The 21,255-nt window shown below is 36.3% G+C and overlaps 1 protein-coding gene and 1 long non-coding RNA gene across 6 annotated transcripts in view; one reads left to right on the forward strand and one right to left on the reverse strand.

Annotated features, from left to right (window-relative positions):
* The window catches only part of LOC306999514, a 36,075-nt gene that overhangs the window by 14,146 nt on the left and 674 nt on the right, over window positions 1-21,255 (reverse strand). Inside the window, exons 1-3 of one of the 3 annotated variants that reach the window (XR_013797873.1) lie at window positions 4,989-5,075; window positions 4,849-4,907; window positions 4,483-4,632 (exon numbers count right to left, since the gene is read on the reverse strand). The exons of 1 other annotated variant lie outside the window; for it this stretch is intronic. This is a non-coding gene — a long non-coding RNA (uncharacterized lncRNA). Of the gene's footprint in view, window positions 1-4,482; window positions 4,633-4,848; window positions 4,908-4,988; window positions 5,076-21,255 lie in introns of those variants that run through there. One more of the 3 variants, XR_013797872.1, reaches the window with a different exon arrangement.
* penka (proenkephalin a) lies at window positions 15,685-19,689 on the forward strand. 3 transcript variants are annotated; one of them, XM_079613422.1, is made up of 3 exons: window positions 15,685-15,916; window positions 16,173-16,313; window positions 18,061-19,689. In XM_079613422.1, exons 2-3 carry the CDS (start codon window positions 16,176-16,178, stop codon window positions 18,658-18,660), a joined length of 738 nt encoding a protein of 245 aa, XP_079469548.1. In that variant the 5' UTR covers window positions 15,685-15,916; window positions 16,173-16,175; the 3' UTR covers window positions 18,661-19,689. The 3 variants fall into 3 exon arrangements, with proteins under 3 accessions (XP_079469548.1, XP_079469549.1, XP_079469550.1); XM_079613423.1 differs by having other exon boundaries at window positions 15,775-15,916; window positions 16,149-16,313; window positions 18,061-19,184; XM_079613424.1 differs by having other exon boundaries at window positions 15,775-15,916; window positions 16,154-16,313; window positions 18,061-19,184.

Here is a 21,255-nt window from a genome sequence, read left to right on the forward strand (position 1 = left end):
TTGTTTTTATTCCATACAAGATAATTCCCAGTTGCCATGTATGCACTCTCATTTCACACTTTGGGTAATACTTTGGGTAGGCCGTGACATCATCGAACAAATTATCTACATTTTGCATAGAAATCACTTTGCAAATGTCAAATTTGCCAACTGTAAGGAATAGTTAAGACAATTCTGCCATTATCTACTCATTTTAAACCCATATGGCTTTTTATAATAACATTTCATCGTGACCATGTATGTTAAGGTCCTAAAATGACACACACACACACACACACACACACACACACACACACACACACACACACACACACACACACACACGCACACGCACACACACACACACACGCACACACACGCACACACAATAAAATCACCATAAACCCATCATAAAAGGATGAGGGAATACTTTTGTGGTCCAACATGTTGAGCTCTGATGCTCTTGAAAAACGTGGGTTCAAGTCCGTCCCAGGTCATGTTCCCATTGCATTGCCCTTTCTTTATTTCTGGGCAAAAAGTCCATTCAAAATAGCATACAACACTTGCTGGCACAAAATGTCCATACTGTTAATAGTACAAGAGGAGATTTTTAAGAGATTTACGATGTCAATAACTGTGGAAATGAGGCACCATAGTCTGTGAATAGACTCCACACACAAATACAGAGTAACTACTGGGTAACTTATTTCAGACACAATATTGCCAGTCTCTTTAGTTTTTCTCCGCTAACAAAAATAGTTTCAAACGAAGCCAAAGCCACATAAAATGTTGGCTGTCGCTAAGCAACAGCACACCGTAATGGTATTTCATTTTCAAATGAATCCGATTTTTTTACAAATCGGTTGATTGAATGATTCAATTACTCATAAAAACAGTCACTTGCTTTGTTCCTGAATGAATCAATGTTTTAAATGGACTTGGGAGACTTGGGTTGGATTTCATTCCAGGTCATGTTCCTATCTCATTTCCCTTCCTTTCTTCCCTCTCTCTCTCTCTATTACGGTCAATAAAATTAGCAATAACCTCATACAAAATAGCATACAACTCTTGCGCTTTGTTCCAGTAAAAGCTCAGTCAGACAAAATTTTGCAGGTAAAAAGATCCATTGTCCACTGTCAGTTGTAATGCACAAAGCAGCATTTTTCTGGTCAACGTGGTGAGTTCACATGAAAAACTTGAACCCGATGCATGTGGAAATGTTTTGCCCTTGAGTAGAATTCTAGATTGCGCAAATTCTATATTTTCCTGCCATTGACAGATTTTTTTTTTTTTGTAATAATTTATGAGACAACGCTTCCCAGCCAACGATGGAATTTTCTGGCTTTCCATGTTTTCAGTGTTATCTGGTAGGGGACGCTATTATGCATCTTCTGAAAGAGTACTGAGTCTCCGGATCAAAACACAGACAAAAAAAAGAAGCAGAAACAAGCATAAAAACATTGCTTATATACACAATGTCTTTGACAAAAGTGCAATTTGTCAGTCTTTTGTTTAAAAATGTTGTTTGTTTTTTAGATTGCACTTGCCCACATTCACGTGATGATAAAAAATAAATAAATAAAAATTCTATTTAGGTCATCTTACCGTCAAACATACCCTGAACTCTTGGTGTCACAGCCATACGTCACAGCCCCAAGCATCACCCAATCACCAGGACCCGCCCACTCGTTCACAATCACCAGATTACCGATTCGTTGCACCTGCATTCCCTCATCTACACAGCCTATTATCCCAGTTCACCATCCACTCATTGGCTGCGTTCCAGTCCAAAATTAAACGCAATATGCGTTGACGTCACAATCGTGTTGCATTGTGGTATGTGGAGCTGTCTGAAGTGTACATATGAAGTAGACTCGCTCCAAAAGTTCATGGAATGATTGGAATTCGATGAACAGGTCAGAGAGTTGAATAAGCTGTCAACAGAAAACAGGATAACGTTTTCATCTCAAGTCATTTTCAAATCAGAACATAAACAACATATAAAAAGGGTTTGAGCATGAGCTGTAAGCTAGCTGAGCCTGCCCAAAGAATAATATCGCTTTATGATAAATCAAGCCTGGTTGTCTACGCCTTAACTTGACTAAAATCACCATTACATTAATGCTGAACAGTTCTAAGAATTTCTGTAAATTTGTCTCAATTAAATACCATATTAGATGGCAAAAATTACAAATGTTATTAGGAAATATAATTGCTTTTTGATACAAAAGAAGTTGAAGCAACGAGTTTGACTGTAAAGTTTAGTCTCCTGTTGAAACTGATAGGCAATTTAAAAAGCTGTCATTTGTCTATCCTTCATCATCTGAAGCTCTGCAATGGCACCTCTTTAGTGAGGGAGCCATGAACAGATTTTACAGCCCTTCTCATACATATTAATTTAGAAAGGGGAAAAAAAACAGGAGAGAAAGGGTTTAGTCATCTAGCAAGCCTTGCAATTACACATTTTACATGAATAGAGCAATATTCAGAGCAATCATTCCTAATAAGCAAATATGCAAATGATTCTATTTGACATTTTCCTTTATCACGCATTTCTCAAAGATGTTCATTCAAACTCTTTTCTCTCGGAGCAAAGACAGTCAAATCATTATATTTTTGGTACAAAAAAACAAACAAACAAAATGTTTAACCTTGTTATGACCCAATGGTTCTAAAATAATAATGATTACATAGACATTGTTAATGTCAGTTTCATTAATTTTACATTTAATTTTAATTTTAGTTGAGTTTAAAAAGGTGTAATTAATAATAATTTGGTCGTTCTACCTTCCAAAATGTCAGTGTTGATTAAGGTGTCTTGCAGGTATTTAAGTTTTATGATTTCATTCAATTTATATCTGAAAGTTCATGCAGGTTTTGATTTAGTATTACAGAAAGTTGAAGATCCCTAGGTGAAATTTTTATATCAGGATTAAGAACAAAGTTTGCTTAGGTATGCACATTTTTGTTGAACACACTGTCTCATAACATAACGTCACATCCAACATTTGTCAATAAAAAAAATTGTCAACATTAAGGAATATCATCTGAGCAGCAAATATATGAAATGTCTTACAACAGTTCAGTTGACCCATTTCCAGTGTTGTCAGATGTAGACGGTTTTTTTTTGTCTTCTCTTTTATCTCCAATAGTAAAATAAATAAAAAATCGGAGGATAGCATTTTTTACAACTTTTTAAAAGAGGAATCAAACGTAGAGATTGATTGCGGCAGTCAAAAGAAAGAAAAATTACATCACTCTCTCAGTGGTATAATTATTATCATTTTGTAATTTAATGCCAAAGTAATACAACACAAATGATAGTTTTATAAATTTACAAGATTTTTTTAATTAAAATGTAAAAAAAAATCCAATAACTGTGGAAAATGCATCATAGATTTGTGCTTAATTAAAAATAGTTCCACACAAAGCCAAAGCCACATAAACATGCCTGTTGCTAAGAAACAACCCAACAAAGTGGTATTTCCTTTTTTAACGAATCAGTGTTTTTGAACAAATCGGTTGAGTGAATGATTCCACGACTTATAAATATAGTCACTTGTTTTGTTCCTGAATGAATCAGTATTTTGAGTTACACTAATCATAAATTATTTGTCACCACCAACTGTCATTGAAAAATCTCCTTCTCTAACGCACAGCCCGACAGTCTGTCTGGAACAAACACGGTCAAGCGGATCTGTGAGAAACAGGGAAAAGTCCCAGTGCTGTTGGACTATCAGCACACTTGGCTTGACCAACCAGATTCAAGGATCACAACTAACTGTTTATTAGTTAATATATGGCTTTCATCATCTACTCAATTTAAAGGGGTAAGTAGCCCCTGTATTTTTCAGCATCCATTATATAGGGCAGAGATATATAGATAAAGTGAAAGAAATGATAGAGTGAAAAGTAGGGCAGCAGTTATCCCTCTCCGATGTCTAAGTGCGTCCCCTGTAATTTTACAGCATTACACTAACACCGCATCTGCTTTCACTGGCTTTGATGAAAATGACAATAATTATAGCAATTGTGTTCTCTCCCAGGATAAACAAGGCTGGTAATGTATTTTGTGACACCTAGGGTCCCTGCTGGAATAGTCACGGCACCGAGTCGCACCATGGGCCACACCACCAGCGCTCGGGAGACCACACGAAAATTGGACGAGCGCTTTCAAATTATCAGCCAGTGTTTCATCAAAGCCATGCTGTCAGTAAATGTTTTCACAGAAAGGGAAAAGGTCATAGAGGTGTGTTTAAGATTAAGGTGAAGAAATTGTTGTCACTGAAGAAATGGGAAAAAAATGGAGTCATGTATCAGTATGTTATTTTACAATATGGGTACTGAAAATAAGCCTAAGACAAACAGATATGGCTTTCTCTTGACATCTAAGAAAACAAGCCATGTGGTCAGGCTTTCATTATTCTCTGTTTTTGTCCTGCATGTGAATAACACATTATCTATGATTCTGGGGTTGTGACCTCCATAGGAGGCAGAACTCACCATGAAGAAGCCTCAGTGTTCATTTTCAGAAAGCTGTTTATCTTATGGAGTCAGTCATGTAGGATGCCCGGATTCACCAGGCTCCACCGCTACACTCCCTCACAACATCACACTCATCTGAATACTGATCACCTGCTCCTCACTGATCTCCTGCATATAAGCACACCTTACTTTCAGTCAGCATTTGGTTTCATTGTTAGGCTACTTGACTAATGTAAAGTCCAAGGGTCAGAAAGTAAAAGTCCTGCCATATGTTTACAAATTAGTTCTATCTCCTGGCTGAAAAACTGTGCTAATTAGCAAATCCAGGTTATTGCAGGAACAAAATATTGAGGAGGACTTTTACTTTCTGAGCCTGATGCTCACCTGGATACCCACTCACTCCAACAGCAATGAGGTGTGTGCTTCACTATCTCCTCTTCACCCTGGCAACACAGCAAAGACTATTACTCAGTTATTCCTCTCATCCATTATCCAAAACCCCACAATACCTCTGATTAGCTCACCTTCGTGTATTTACCAACATTTGTGCAATAAAGCTCTGCTGTGTTTACCGCTAACCTGTCTCTGAGTATGTTGTTCCCTGACAGGAAATTGTCAGTCATTGTTTAAAATATGAACAGTGACTCCTCCTCTGATAAACTCCTATTCATTTATATATTTATTGCATGTTGTATTTGTGAAAAAGTACATTTTTGAATACTTTTATAAAATATTACTTAAAGGGACACTAAGTATCTTTTTAGGTATTTTATTATCTAAAATCAATATTTTTATTCATAAATATGTCCTCAATGGTGTACAAATACCTCGGCCAATTATCTGACTTATCCTTATAAATTAAGAATTTATTATCTTTATATACATGGGACGGGTAGGTCCACGGAGGCGTCCATGTAGTTCCGCCATCTTGCAAAACTATAATAGCAGAGAGGGACAAAAAGTACTAAGCCAACGCGTTTCCACAACGCGTTTTCGTTCAGAGCCAGCCGAAACGCAGGTGCAGAGCAGTGAGAGGCGCTTGAAACTGCACCGGCAAGTTTAAAAGTCTGGATTGCATTGTATTGTTATTATGGACCATACGCCGAGCCACAGGAGAAGAAAACATCGTCGCCAAAAAAGTCAAAAATAGAACGTAAAATGCGTGGGATTTCCCCCTTTCTGGTCAATGTATCCCTGCCTCTGCTTAATTATTTTTATCCCCGGTGGGGATAAATTTATCCTCCCCTCAAAGTGATCATAGTGCTACTACATAGTGGCGAGACGGATCACAAAACTTATCACGGATCCGTGGTTTGATTAAAGTCAATTTTATTTTAAAATGATTACTCACTCACTCACTCTTGAGCGTCTGGCGCGAGTGATTTCAATGTAAAGACGCGTTTGTGCGCGTCTAGAGGTCGTGCGGCGCGGTGTTTAGCCTCAATCTACTCCAGTTTGCGCGAATGAGGCGAATTACTATCACAGAATGTCTTTTCTATCATTTCACTGTAGCTCAGCATCGCGATGTAAAGTTAACGTTATTGCATGATCACAGGTCATATGTGTGGGGAAAGATAAGCTATTAGAGTAAAAATATTGCGTTAGGCTACTTCAGTTAATAAGAAAAAAGATTTTACAATTCCTGCAAATGCAGTGAAGTTCATGTTCTCATGATTTATTTTTATGAATAACAATGTTTCAAAACATTTGAAAAAACTTGCATGCCATGTATATAAATATATTTACAAATAATATATATATCTCGTCTCTAACTCTGAGTCATGTGCCAAGAAATGTATATTCATGAATATTTTCAGTCAGGATTCAGGCCCCATCACAGAAACTTAAAAAAAATACACTGGTATTCAGGGATAGGCACTAAGGTGGGAATTTTTTTAAAGTAAATTAAACAACAGTAAATGATGGAGTGCCGCAAGGGTCTGTACTAGGCCCTCTGCTACTTTCAATATCATTATTAGAAGACATCGAATTAGTCTCAACTGCTATCCTGATGATACTCTGGTATTTCATCACATCCAGATGAAATCTCTAAATTATCCAATTTGACAGAGCGCATTAAAAATTTTAAATATTGGATGGCCAGTAATTTTCTTCTAATAAATTCGGATAAGACTGTGGTATTACTTATTAGACCAAAAACCTGTACAAAGAATCTCTTACAATTTGCATCTAGAAGGATGTACTGTTACTTCATCCTCTAAAGTTAAAAACCTGCTGTTATATTAGACAGCAACTTGTCTTTTGAAAAATCATATTTCATATATTACAAAAACAGCTTTCTTCCACCTCAGAAACATAGCTAAACTGCGGAACATGCTGTTTCTGATGCTGAAAAGCTAGTTCATGCATTAATGACCTCTGGATTATTGTAGTGCATTACATGGTTGTCCTGCAAGCTATTAGTCCAAAATGCAGATTACCAGGTCAAGAAAATATGATCATATAACCCCAATTTTATCATCTCTACACTGGTAACCTATTAAGTTCTGTATCAATTACAAAGTATTGCTTCTGACCTATAATGCCCTAAATGGTTTAGCTCCTTAACTGATCTTCTACTGTGTTACAATCCATCACACTCTTTAAGGTCTCAAAACTCTGGACTTTTGGTAGTAGGATAATGTCCACTAAAGGAGGGAGAGCGTTTTCATATTTGTCTCCTAAACTCTGGAATAGCCTTAATGTTTGTGGGTCAGACACACACTTGCAGATAAATTAAGATTAAAGACATCTCTTTAACCAAGCATTCACATAATGCATCTCATAACCTTGCACTCCAGCTATACAAGATCAAATGTGCATGACTATCTATTGCTTGAAATGTTATGAACAGCATTTTCCATTTTCTTTCTGTTTCTACCTCGAAAATGGATGTCTAGAGATTCAGTTTGACGGCAGATCACGGCAACTCTGAATCAACATGCACAACCGCCAAATTTTATATTGTAATCATTACGATCACAACTTGTAATAATTGCTTTATTGAGCTCATTGTGTCTGCCTAAATAAATACATGATGTAAATCATGAACTATGATTTGTGTTATCTTCAAACTGTACATTTTTGACATATGGACATTACTTGGACACACTCATGCATTTTCTGTAAAGCTGCTTTAAAACTATGCATTGTGAAAAGCATTACAACTAAATGTGGATTGAATTGAATGTGCTTCAAAGTAGAACTTTAATTGTTTGACATTATTATAAGTGCATTTTTAAAAAAAGTGTAATTAAATGTGTTAAGTAAGAAACAGTAATAAAAGTGTACTCTCTTTAAGCACACTTTAGTGGCCTTTTATTTAATTGATATTATATTATCTGCAAGTCGTTTAAAAAAATATATATATACAGTATATATATATATATATATATATATATATATATATATATATATATATATATATATATACATATATACACTTTTACTTGATTCTAAATTTTTAAGATTTGAAGTTCACTACAACTATGTAACAGTAACTATATTAATAGCTTTGAACATTTTTTTTATCTTTCTAATTCAGTTGTTGTTTGTGAGCTCACAAATGTGGACAAGGTGCACGATTGACCCAGCAAAGATCTGTTAGTGCCACTGCATGTTTTATGTAAATATTGATCTTTGTATGAATTAATGGAGAAAGTGGACGTTTTTAATGTTAATTTCAATTAAGCATTTAATTGATGTCGCGTTCAGATGAACACAAAATGTACCTGAAGCAAATGTGAATGACAAACAGTGAAATGTGCCTTTGAGATGTTTGTCCGTGTTTAAAAACACAGCTAGACATTGCAAATTTATCAGTGGAAGGAATCAAGGATGAAATGTAAATGAATGAAATGAATAAAGGAAACAAATACAAATTAAGCATGGCATTGTTTTGTTCTGGTTAATGGACGAGTTTCTCTTACATTAGAATAGAATAAGGGCGTCATTTCATACAGATCTGCCGTTACGAGTTTCCAGTATTTAGGTTGTATTTAAAGGATTTTTTCACCCAAAATGAAGATTCTGTCATTAAATACTCACCCTCATGCCGTTCCAAACCCATAAGTCCTTCGTTCATCTTCAGAATGCGAATGAAGATATTTTTGATTATATCTGAGAGATTTCTGTCCTTCCATAATACTGAAAGTAGAAAAAAATTAATATTGTGCAAAAGTTAATTTATTTCAGTAATTCAACTTAAAAGGTGAAACTAATATATTAAATAGACTCATTACATGCTAAGTGAGCTATTTCAAGCCTTTATTTGTTATAATTTTGATGATTATGCCTTACAGCTCATGAAAACTTTTCACAATATTCTCATTTTGAATTTGGGGTTTTCATAGCTCTAAGCCATAATCATTAAAATTATAACAAATAAAGGCTTGAAATATCTCACTTTGCATGTAATGAGTCTATATAATATATTAGTTTCACCTTTTGAGTTGAATTACTGAAATAAATGAACTTTTGCACGATATTCTAATTTTTCGAGTTTCACCTGTACAGTCCACGCAACTGACAACTTGACGCTTCAAGAAAGTTCATGAAGATATTGTATAAGTAATCTCAATGGTTCTTGAGAAGCTCAAACGTGCTGGGTAACACAAGAATGAAACTCATTGGTTCTTGAAAAGCTCAAACGTGCTGGGTAAAACACGAGAATGAATCTCATTGGTTCTTGAGAAGCTCAAATGTGCTGTGTAACACAAGAATGAAACTCATTGGTTCTCGAGAAGCTCAAATGTGCTGGGTAACACGAGAATGAATCTCATTGGTTCTTGAGAAGCTCAAATGTGCTGTGTAACACAAGAATGAAACTCATTGGTTCTCGAGAAGCTCAAATGTGCTGTGTAACACAAAAATGAAACTCATTGGATCTTGAGAAGCTCAAACGTGCTGGGTAACACGAGAATGAATCTCATTGGTTCTTGAGAAGCTCAAACGTGCTGGGTAAAACAAGAATGAAACTCATTGGTTCTTGAGAAGCTCAAATGTGCTGTGTAACACAAGAATGAAACTCATTGGTTCTCGAGAAGCTCAAATGTGCTGGGTAACACGAGAAAGAATCTCATTGGTTCTTGAGAAGCTCAAATGTGCTGTATAACACAAGAATGAAACTCATTGGTTCTCGAGAAGCTCAAATGTGCTGTGTAACACAAGAATGAATCTCATTGGTTCTTGAGAAGCTCAAACGTGCTGGGTAAAACAAGAATGAAACTCATTGGTTCTTGAGAAGCTCAAATGTGCTGGGTAACACGAGAATGAATCTCATTGGTTCTTGAGAAGCTCAAATGTGCTGTGTAACACAAGAATGAAACTCATTGGTTCTTGAGAAGCTCAAACGTGCTGGGTAACACAAGAATGAAACTCATTGGTTCTCGAGAAGCTCAAATGTGCTGTGTAACACGAGAATGAATCTCATTGGTTCTTGAGAAGCTCAAACGTGCTGGGTAACACGAGAATGAATCTCATTGGTTTTTGAGAAGCTCAAATGTGCTGTGTAACACAAAAATGAAACTCATTGGTTCTCGAGAAGCTCAAACGTGCTGGGTAACACGAGAATGAATCTCATTGGTTCTTGAGAAGCTCAATCGTGCTGGGTAACAAGAATGAAACTCATTGGTTCTTGAGAAGCTCAAACGTGCTGGGTAACACACGAGAATGAATCTCATTGGTTCTTGAGAAGCTCAAACGTGCTGGGTAACACGAGAATGAATCTCATTGGTTCTTGAGAAGCTCAAATGTGCTGTGTAACACAAGAATGAATCTCATTGGTTCTCGAGAAGCTCAAATGTGCTGGGTAACACGAGAATGAATCTCATTGGTTCTTGAGAAGCTCAAACGTGCTGGGTAACACGAGAATGAATCTCATTGGTTCTCGAGAAGCTCAAATGTGCTGTGTAACAAAAATGAAACTCATTGGATCTTGAGAAGCTCAAACGTGCTGTGTAACACAAGAGTGAAACTCATTGGTTCTTGAGAAGCTCAAACGTGCTGGGTAACACATGAGAATGAATCTCATTGGTTCTTGAGAAGCTCAAACGTGCTGGGTAACAAGAATGAAACTCATTGGTTCTTGAGAAGCTCAAACGTGCTGGGTAACACACGAGAATGAATCTCATTGGTTCTTGAGAAGCTCAAACGTGCTGGGTAACACGAGAATGAATCTCATTGGTTCTTGAGAAGCTCAAATGTGCTGTGTAACACAAGAATGAATCTCATTGGTTCTCGAGAAGCTCAAATGTGCTGGGTAACACGAGAATGAATCTCATTGGTTCTTGAGAAGGTCAAACGTGCTGGGTAACACGAGAATGAATCTCATTGGTTCTCGAGAAGCTCAAATGTGCTGTGTAACACAAAAATGAAACTCATTGGATCTTGAGAAGCTCAAACGTGCTGGGTAACACAAGAGTGAAACTCATTGGTTCTTGAGAAGCTCAAACGTGCTGGGTAACACATGAGAATGAAACTCATTGGTTCTCGAGAAGCTCAAACGTGCTGGGTAACACGAGAAAGAATCTCATTGGATCTTGAGAAGCTCAAACGTGCTGGGTAACACGAGAATTAATCTCATTGGTTCTCGAGAAGCTCAAACGTGCTGGGTAACACAAAAATGAAACTCATTGGATCTTGAGAAGCTCAAACGTGCTGTGTAACACAAGAATGAAACTCATTGGTTCTCGAGAAGCTCAAACGTGCTGGGTAACACGAGAATGAACCTCATTGGATCTTGAGAAGCTCAAACGTGCTGTGTAACACGAGAATTAATCTCATTGGTTCTCGAGAAGCTCAAACGTGCTGGGTAACACGAGAATGAATCTCATTGGATCTTGAGAAGCTCAAACGTGCTGCGTAACACAAGAATGAATCTCATTGGTTCTTGAGAAGCTCAAACGTGCTGCGTAACACGAGAATGAATCTCATTGGTTCTTGAGAAGCTCAAACGTGCTGCGTAACACAAGAATGAATCTCATTGGTTCTTGAGAAGCTCAAACGTGCTGCGTAACACACGAGAATGAAGCTCATTGGTTCTTGCGTGTCAAGCAAGCATGCTTGAGCTTGTTTACCACAACTGATCTGTGTGTTGATGAATGTTTATGAGAATAAAAGCCTACATTCAATCTGTTCATATATAATGCAATCGAGTCTGTTCAGAAAATTTGGACTAAATCGCTCAATTCGTATGGATTAGTTTTACGATCTCTTTATGAACTTTTTTAAATTAAAAAAAGTAATAAATGAGGCATTCTCTGTTCTACAATCAAACCCCTCTGTTGAATTAACAACTGCAGTGACTAATTATGTAATTGCAGGAAAACGAAATGACTTATCTTCTCCGGTCTAAGCATCTATTATCACACTCAAAAGTAGCCCTAAAGAGCAGCTCTTCCTGTTTGCATAACTCACCTTCAATGTTCAGTATCTTATCCACTCAAGAAGGTGTAAATATAAAAGTTATTGCTGATGGCAAATCAGTGATAACACAATAGCCTAGTGCTCTCATATGTGTGGCAGAATTTAATTAACTGTTCCTGTCATTGGTGCTGTTCGGCCATAGCCTGAGTGACACTGTAATTATGGTGCTGATATCCCTTCTTCACCCTGCAGGAAATTGAATATGAGAGCTGATAAAAAGTCTTCTTAAACCCAAACTACAAAGCACAATCATATTTAATTGCGCACCAATTATCTTAGTTTCATTTGTGCAAGCTGATTTTTGATATTTCATTTTAAAGTTGAACAGTTTGGTTTGATCAAAAGCGGAAAAAGTGACATTTTATAAATCATGAGGAAATTCTGAGGTGTATGGTTAGTTCATCCTAAAAGAAAAAAATCCTTATTATTATTTCTTCTGCTGAGCTCAAAAGAAGAATGTTGGTTCACTCTTAAAAATAAAAGTTCCAAAAAGGGTTTTTTCGCAATGAGGCCAAAGAAGAACCATTTTGGGTTCCTCAAACACCCATTCAGTGAAGAACCATTTTTGTATTTTGTGCAATGGAAAAGTTCCATGAATATTCTTCATGCAATCCAACAGTTTTGCACCGACTTCCAAAAAACAGTGATATGTTTCTCAAATTATATTATTCTAATAACAGAAGAAAGACAGTCATACAGGTTTGGAAAGAAATGAGGATGGATACATTAATTTTCATGTTTGGGTGAACTATCCCTTTAAGTCTTTAAAATCCCTTTAAGCTTTTAAAGGGCAGAGTACTCAGATGCTTTGTTGTTCCCTCAGGATTAATTTACGCTCATATCTCATGTGTGCTTGTCGTTTAGCGAAAGCTTTTCGTCAAAAGTGACTTAAAGAGTACGCAAAGATAATTACACTGGTCCAACAAAGGGTTAAAGGGATCATTCACCCAAAAAAGAAAAAATGTACTGAGAATATAAAGAATGCTTTTTGACCATACACATGAAGAAAGACGTATGATGTCTTCCATGATTGGAAAGACATGGGTGTGAGTAAATGATGAGAGAATTTTCATTTTTGGGTGAAACATTAGGTCAGCACCAATTGAAACTTTGAATACCGTGATTAAATATGCAAAAACCTGTCAACATAAAATACAGATTTACATAAATTTCATAGCTCATTAATATGAAACTACCACTTTGTTGTGGAGTTTATGAAGATAACATGCCAGTGGGAGTGGAATGGTGTGCTTCACAAACATATTTCCAGCTATGACCCCCCGGCAAGCAAAACCATCATCACCTTGTAATTCCCCTGAGTTTTATGGATCAATATGATGCTTTCAAAATCCCCAGCAGCACATTAAAGCTATAGTGGCATTTATTCAAATTGCCACTTAAAACAGGTCCACGCTGAAGTGTTACTAGTTGCAATCTCCACGGCTTCACATTTTGTATTTTATTTTCTTCATTTACAGATTATATTCATTGTCAGCCTAGAAGAAGGTTGGATTCATTTTCATCGCTTTATGAGGAAAACCAACATGTTGGCGTCGAGAGGGTTGTTACACTGATCCATTATCAAAAGATGTTTGATTCAGAATTGATAAAAAGCATAGAGCATTTTTAAAAGCGGTATGACTGATTACTTAATGTAAGACAGTGACTAAGTGCTTGATTATGTGCAGAGGTCTGTCAAATCTGTCCTCATGGAGTCTGCTGAATTAATAAAAACAGCATTACTTCTACTTCTACTTTAAACTGATTAAAATGAATGACCATTTCCAAGAACAGGGTTTCTTAATTGGATTCAAGAAACGAGTTTAGTAGCCCTGATGTTGTCTTTGAAATGTTATTGCCACCATATTTCTATCTGCATAATTAGAGAAATGTGTTTATGGGCGTTAATTGTGTTGTTCTGAAACGTTTAGTTTAGTGCTCATAGCGCTGTGATATTTGATGTGAAGTCATTTACCTATGAAGATGCTTCTATCAGCAGAGGTTTGGGACTGAAATATAGATGTGCATAATAAGAATTAAAAGGCAGAATAGGTGATTTGTTCCAGAAACATTTTTGTTCTGCTGGTTGAAAGTGTCTTCACATCCTGATAGCAATCACTAAGTTAAGTGGTCTACATTTAGTAATGTTATTACGTTATACTCGGAGCGGTTCGTGACTCGAATTGTTGGTACAGGTCAGCGCTCTTTAGCTGTTTATGTTCATTCTTATTGTAATGTTATGTTCTTTGAGACACGAGGTAGTTTAACGGTGTCTCTCATGACGCTTTTGTTTGCACGCGTTCATGTGTTTTGAAGGAGGCGTGGCTTTGAAGACGCTCTGAAAGGAGGGTGGGATCTTATGCTATTGCTAGCCTCTCCTAAAATTGCCTACCGTACCTTTAAAGTCAGCATTAAATGAAAATTCAGCATCTCTAAATGCATATTATTTGTCTTATTGTGAATGATTCACCCATGCACGTTTAATTTATTAAAAAATGTTTTGACCAAGAAGATTTTTATTCAATTTCATAACTCAATCTTTTGGTGAAACAACAGACTTTTCTGATAAATGCCAGTCTTCTCCAATCATTTAGTCGCTTAAACCCTCACCTTTCTTACAATCGACTGCAAGCTTGCAAACAAATCTGACTCCATCCAGTCAACAAACGAAGGCAGAACCAACTCCCTATAACTTACATGTTTTTCTTTTTCCAACATCTTTTTTACTTAGATGTACATATAGAGATTAGAGAAGATCTCTAAATATCTACTTCTGTTTCATCACAACTTTAAAGTGTTGAATTCCATGCAGTCAATAGGATCAAAAAATTATATAATTTGTTTTATCCTCTTCTCAATCTCATTTAACGCCTTACAGCATACAGTTTAAAATGATTCAAAAGAATCATATCAAAAATTTCCAAAACCTCTAATTGATGTCCGTTAATGTCCTGACAACCGATTTCTTATGCTTCAGGCTACGTGGAATCTGCAATAGAAAGATCTATAATTTCCTGTAATAACTTTTGAATTGCCTTTAAATGACGTCAGCTTTGAATGGGCTCAATGAGGAAGAGTCATGACTTTTCCGGTATAATCGATATTCGAACAAATGAGCAAATATCTATATGGGACTAAATGTTATGATACAACTGTCAAAATGCTGCGACAGACGTTTAAACATCACTGCAGACATAATATGAAGGATGCAAAACAATGATCTCAGACAAAACAATCACAATGATACAGATACTGATCATGGTATAGCCTACGCATGGCACGATAATGCTCAAGACAAAGGCACAGATTGAATGGCTGGATTGAGTACGCGCAAGTCTATTATTTCTCGAACACTCTATCCTGTCTTGAGAGGTATGCTGTCTACCCGGACCGCATTAGTAATGACCAATGCTCATAGGGAAAAAAAGAAAAGAAAAAAAGCAGAACAGCATGCACTCTTCAGCACAACAGGCCCTCAACAAAAAAGAATAATATGGAAAAATGCTGTTGCTTTGTTGTCTGAACTGAAGGGAATCAACCAACCTATTTTTTTTATTTTTTTTAAATGATGGCCAATGTGGGTCAATAGAACATTATGTTACATTAAAAGCAGTGGCAAAACTGGACTGGAGAGCATTACATTTTCTCAGCATGACAAATATTCACAGTACTTACCAACAAAGGCACTGTTGATCACCTTAACTAAATATAATTCGAGGATCGAAAAATATCATACATTAATTGATTTTCTCAGACAAAAAAAAAAGACAAAAAAGAAGTGACCGCCGTCACTCTATGCGTGATGCTTCCTGCTGACGTCAGATGCGAACGGCGTGTCGTCACGAGGGCACACTGCTTAAAAGTTGCGAGTGTCCATCGTTTCTCAACAGAGCAGGTGTGGAGTTTACCCTCGTGCTGTGAGATACTGACGACGCTTCTGCACCAGACCTGGCGAGAGATCGTTCTCTAAAACAGCATATTCAGCACTACGGTGGACACTGCCAAGAAACTAGCCTACTGTAAACAGGTAAACTTTGTACAGAATTTAAAGTAGGATACTTAAACTGATTAACTAATCATTTAAATTGATGGATGAGTTGGTTGGTCTTTTGATGGGTTCTTGTATGCGCAAATGCGCGTAGCCTAAATAATACATTTTACGCGCTCATTTAAAGTAGCTACATGCATATTATATTTACCACTTTTATGTCAATATTCAAGACTCTGCCACCGATTGCTTTACATTTTCCTCATGTAAGTAAAGGTAAACTGCTCGTTTGTAGCTCATGGCGTTAACTGTGAACTCCTGGTGGACTCTGGCTTTGAGCGCCTGTCTCGTGCTGATGGTTCGAGCTGAATGCGGCAGAGACTGCGCGCTCTGCGTTTACCGGCTGTTCCGGCAACACACAGAGATCGACACACTGGTGAGTTTCATTTCCATTTATATTCGACAAAAGTCTGAAACTATATAATGACCATAGATCTTAACTAAAAGGTTAAGCTGTGTTCTCAGGACAAGAGTATTTTCATAGAAGTCAGGTCGGGGCTAGTTGTCACACGTGGATTTCATACAATTTATTAATTATAATATAAGTTGACATTGTTGAATGCATCCTTTGATATCTTTTTAGCTATTTCATAATTGTTTAACTGTTTACATTTCTATCGTGACGACTTACCCTTATTTTGAGACAACATGAACTGTTCAGTTCACTTTTTCTTATGGCAGAAATGTTCAATAGCTTTTTGCAGTCAAATTCAAAAATTGACTTTCAAACCTGAACCTACCTGAGAAATATAGGTAAATATACTATGAGTAAAATGTGTGATAACTAGCCCTGGTCCCTCCTATATGTAAGTCTTGGCAATTCAATTGCAATAAAGATGCTAAATGCTGATATTTTTTTTAAACTTAATATAAGGCTTGGGTTGTTTGCCATTGCTTGGGTTGTTTGCCAGATTAAACGAGCCCTCGGTGGTGTTCTTAAATCAATGAATGTAATGTTTTTGGATTCTTAATTGTAGTTAAATTAAAAGTATTCTAGTTTAAATTGATATCAAATTCAATAGCTTTTTTTGACCCACCTAAGTACATCTTTGTAATCGTATAATTAAAAATATATATGATCAATAAGTTATGACACGTTTTTACATCGCTTTAACTCATCAAAATAAGTTAAATAACTTTAAACTTTTTTAAGTTATATAACACTCAACTAATTTTTTTAAAGTCAGTTTAATGTAATTTAAGTTGAAATGACATCCAAGTTGATTGTACTTGATTTAAGGCAGCACATTTTTTTACTGCGTTTATGTAGAACGCAATTGCTGACAAGCATTATGGTAAACTAAAATATACTTAAATGTAATTTCTATTGAAACTTACATGTCATATATTTAAATATATTTGTAATTACAAATGTGTAACAAAGTTACAATTTAGTACATTTAAAAATCTATGACATTTATTTAAATGTAATATTTAATTGTAACATTCCAGACATAATTAATGAAGTGCATGAAAAAAGTGACTCAAACATTATTTAAAATGCACTTTATAGTAACATTTTTAAATTATTATATACTTTTAATATTCTTTTAAGACTTAAATTTATACAACAAGTCACATACAATTCAAGTAAGTACACTTACCTATTTTTCACAAGGGTTATGTTACCTAGGTGACATACTGTACATAATATGTAGTTCTTCTGTAGATCCAGTAAAACAAATGCATTTTTATTCAACTAAGCTAAAATCTAGTTTGCAATTTTTTTCAAATAATACATAAACCTTTGGGAAAATGTGACTTTGAATTTGAACAAAAGACGAACATTATAGACTCTATTGTCAAATGTCTGGTTTTATATTTTGTATTCTTATGTGAATGCAGTATGCAAGCACAAGAGATATAATTTTCACTTATAGTTAATTGTGTTCAATTATTCAAATATTCAAATCAAAACCAATTGAAAGCAAGTTCTTGAAGTCTAGCTATCTCTCTTTCTCGTGTGACCGGGTTTTCAGAGTGCTTGACTGAATTGACTGAATTTTCCACCGTGCAGATTGTCAAAAGTAATTATTGGCATTGAATTCAGCAGATTGAATGTGTGTGCCCTCTGGTGGACCAAATGTTTCCCTGCATTGATCGGTCATTCATTTCTCCTCTAGACCTGCACATTAGAGTGTGAAGGGACTGTGGACTCCAGAAAACTAGAAGTCTGCAAAAACATCCTCTCAGAAGAGGATCGCCTTGCCGTCGACAGCCTCAAGCAAGAGGAAGAGAGCGCAGACCACCTTCTCACCAAGAAATACGGAGGCTTCATGAAGCGTTATGGGGGCTTCATGATTAAGAAAGCAGCAGAGATCGGCACGGGGGCCCAAGCAGAGAGTGACGGCGCAGAGCTCATCAGTAAGAAATATGGAGGCTTTATGAAGAAGGACAAGGCAGAGGGTGGAGCTGAAGACCAGCAAGTGGAGCTGCTGAGAGAGATCCTCAGAATCGGTCTCACCTCCGAGTCAGATGAGCAGCATGATGGGGACATGGTCAAACGCTATGGGGGCTTCATGAGGAGCGTACAGGGGAACAGTGGTCTGGGGGAGGCAGGGAGAGACCTCCACAAGCGATACGGGGGCTTTATGCGCAGAGTGGGCAGGCCTGAATGGTTAGACACCCAGAAAAGCAATGGGTTTCTGAAACGCACTTGGGAGGACGGAAGCGAGACGGCACTGCCTGGCATGCAGAAGAGATATGGCGGATTCATGGATTAGAATTAAAACATGGACACCCATCCTAAATGACCTATTCCTACTTTGTGTAGAGCTTGCACTGTACCAATTTCATGTGAAGCCATTTTAAATGACTATTTATTTTTGTCTTTGCTGCCGAATATTCATCCATAATGTACGATGTACATTTGTGTTCTCTGTGACTATATGGTTTGTGTTTTAAAAGGGGAAAAAAAAATATTTTCAAATTCTCTGTATTTACAATGGAATCACCCATCAGATGGGACATTTGGTAAAGACAGAGGACAATCATTTAACTATTTCTGGATCGCATCACGACGAATGAAGAGCACTTTTCACTGTGTTTCTCTGAGAATCTCATCACATTAGCTAGTCTGCTTCGCTCATTGAACATGGTAGTGAGGTTAAGTTTGCCGTCTGAACTTGATGATTAATGCATTTCTTTTAACAACTTTTCAACAGCTTTTGTTCTTGTTTAAATCAAAGCAAGATGTTTGAGCCATTAGCTCTACAGAATACAATAAATTCATCTTACTGCAGAAGTGAAATGTCTCAATGAGATATTTGTTTCTTACAAATTCAGCCATTTCACAAGTGGAAGATATTGACCATTATTACGGTGTCACTGCCTTAATGGCCATCTTCAGTAGCTTATTAAGACCCAACTTTTCATATTTTTACCACTTACTTGACCAATAATGTCTGAGAGGCTGTACTATTTTGTGAATATGGTCAAGGCTAAAGAGCATTGCTAGCCAGTCATGATGTAAAGTTAAATTACTTTAATACATAAAACAGTTAACTCAAGGCTAATAAGTAAGTAAAGGTTTTGCTACCTTTTATCTACTCAAAAACAGTGTCATAACTAAAGGGGGGAAAAGAAATGTATAGAGTATGCATGATGGATGGATGGAGATTTCTGAGGGGGTCCTGATGATCCATTTCAATTACTAGAGTCCTGAATACTTTGATTATGTTTACCAAAAACTTGTTCAGATTCATTAATCATTTAATATTAATACCTCCAATAAAGCGTTTTTGAATCTGCCCAACAATTGAGTTATAATGGATATGTGTTTTCACAAGGTGAAGCAATTTAGATGAGATGCCTTTATGGTAATCTCTATACGAAGACACAATCCCTGGGAAGGAAGTATAGATTGTTGATACGTATAAACTTCACCATTACCATTTAGGAAATCTGAAACAAAAATAATTCCCTTATCAAACCATTCTTTTTGAAATATAGTCTTGTTCTTAGGGAACACATTTAGGTTATTATAATATATACATTTAGTGTGGAGAGACATTATGTTTAAAAAGTCTCATTTCCAAGCTTCTAGACTGCTTATGAAAATTAGAACATATAATGGGAAGCGTACTCCATTTGAAGTCACATGGTAGCAGAAATTTTGATCCGCCACACTTTTCGCAGAACAAATTGGGGATATGAAACCATATAGATTTCTCCATGGGCCAAACCATGTTTTACAGGGTATTGAAATCAAGAGCATTACGTCTACCCTCTGAAAAATAACTTCTCATCGGAAGTCAAAGTGCCAATAATATCAAGGGAAGAAATCCTTTTCCACTCACCTTTTTTTTAAATAAAATAAATAAATAGATGTGGAACTCCTCTCCAAATTCTAGCCACTTTGCCCTTTGAATTGATAAATGCACATTTGGCCTTCTCTGCATAAAGAACATTAATCTCAGTGAATACAACTTCTCCTTGTCCTGTTCACTAGGAGAGGATCGACATAAAATATTATGTATTTCCTTTATGACCACAGAGCTTCTCAAATAATTTGTCTTAGAAATTTGCTTACCAAACTGTGTGCAGAATTTTGACATTTATACTTCAAAAGTCCCCCCTTTGTGATTGCTGAATCAACTTTAAAATGTCCTATGATGTTCCTATACTTGAACAATATGAAGAATATTGTATGAAAGAAGTATTCGGTTTTCAGTTGACCGTCTCTGAGAAGAACTGTTATAAACCTCAGATATTTCAACATCGAAATTAAGAACTAATAAATGAAACCAGCCAGTCAGATATAAGCCAAAGGTCAATTGTAGATTGTTTTTGACATATCTGATTTAAACCATGTAAATGAGGAGAAACTGCTTCCATGGACCTGTCTACGCATCCAGAAAAGCAATGCTGTTAAAATAATAATTTATGACTTTTAAGGCTGTTAATATGCCTACTGAGTCTTGGGGAAATCGGTCTATATGCAAACCAGGAAAATGCCCTCACATAATAAAAGCTGCTGAATGATAATTCACACTTAAAGCAACACGTTTTTTTTTTGACAAGGTTTGGAAAAGAATAAGGGATTTTATTAGAGTTATTAAAGCCATAAATATTACCTGTAGCCTAGCTACATGCGCTGAGATAAAGGCCACCCCGGACTTATTATTATCCCTGTAAAGAAAAGTGTGGTTAAAAAAATGTTACCATTTAAATTTAGGTAAAATTACAACTCCAACAGGCTAGGTTAGACCCATGGAAAATGCCCACTACTGAGTCTTGGGGAAATCGGTCTCAAACCAGGAAAATGCCCTCACATAATAAAAGCTGCTGAATGATAATTCACACTTAAAGCAACACGT

This window comes from Phoxinus phoxinus (assembly GCF_949152265.1).
Source record: "Phoxinus phoxinus genome assembly, chromosome: 5".
NCBI lineage: Eukaryota > Metazoa > Chordata > Actinopteri > Cypriniformes > Leuciscidae > Phoxinus > Phoxinus phoxinus.

What these genes read in the sequence shown, in the direction of transcription:
- penka (XM_079613422.1), top strand. Translation starts at nt 16,176, where the DNA reads ATGGCGTTAACTGTGAACTCCTGGTGGACTCTGGCTTTGAGCGCCTGT. An exon ending in ACACAGAGATCGACACACTG is followed by an intron (nt 16,314 to 18,060) that starts GTGAGTTTCATT and finishes TTTCTCCTCTAG; the next exon opens with ACCTGCACATTAGAGTGTGA.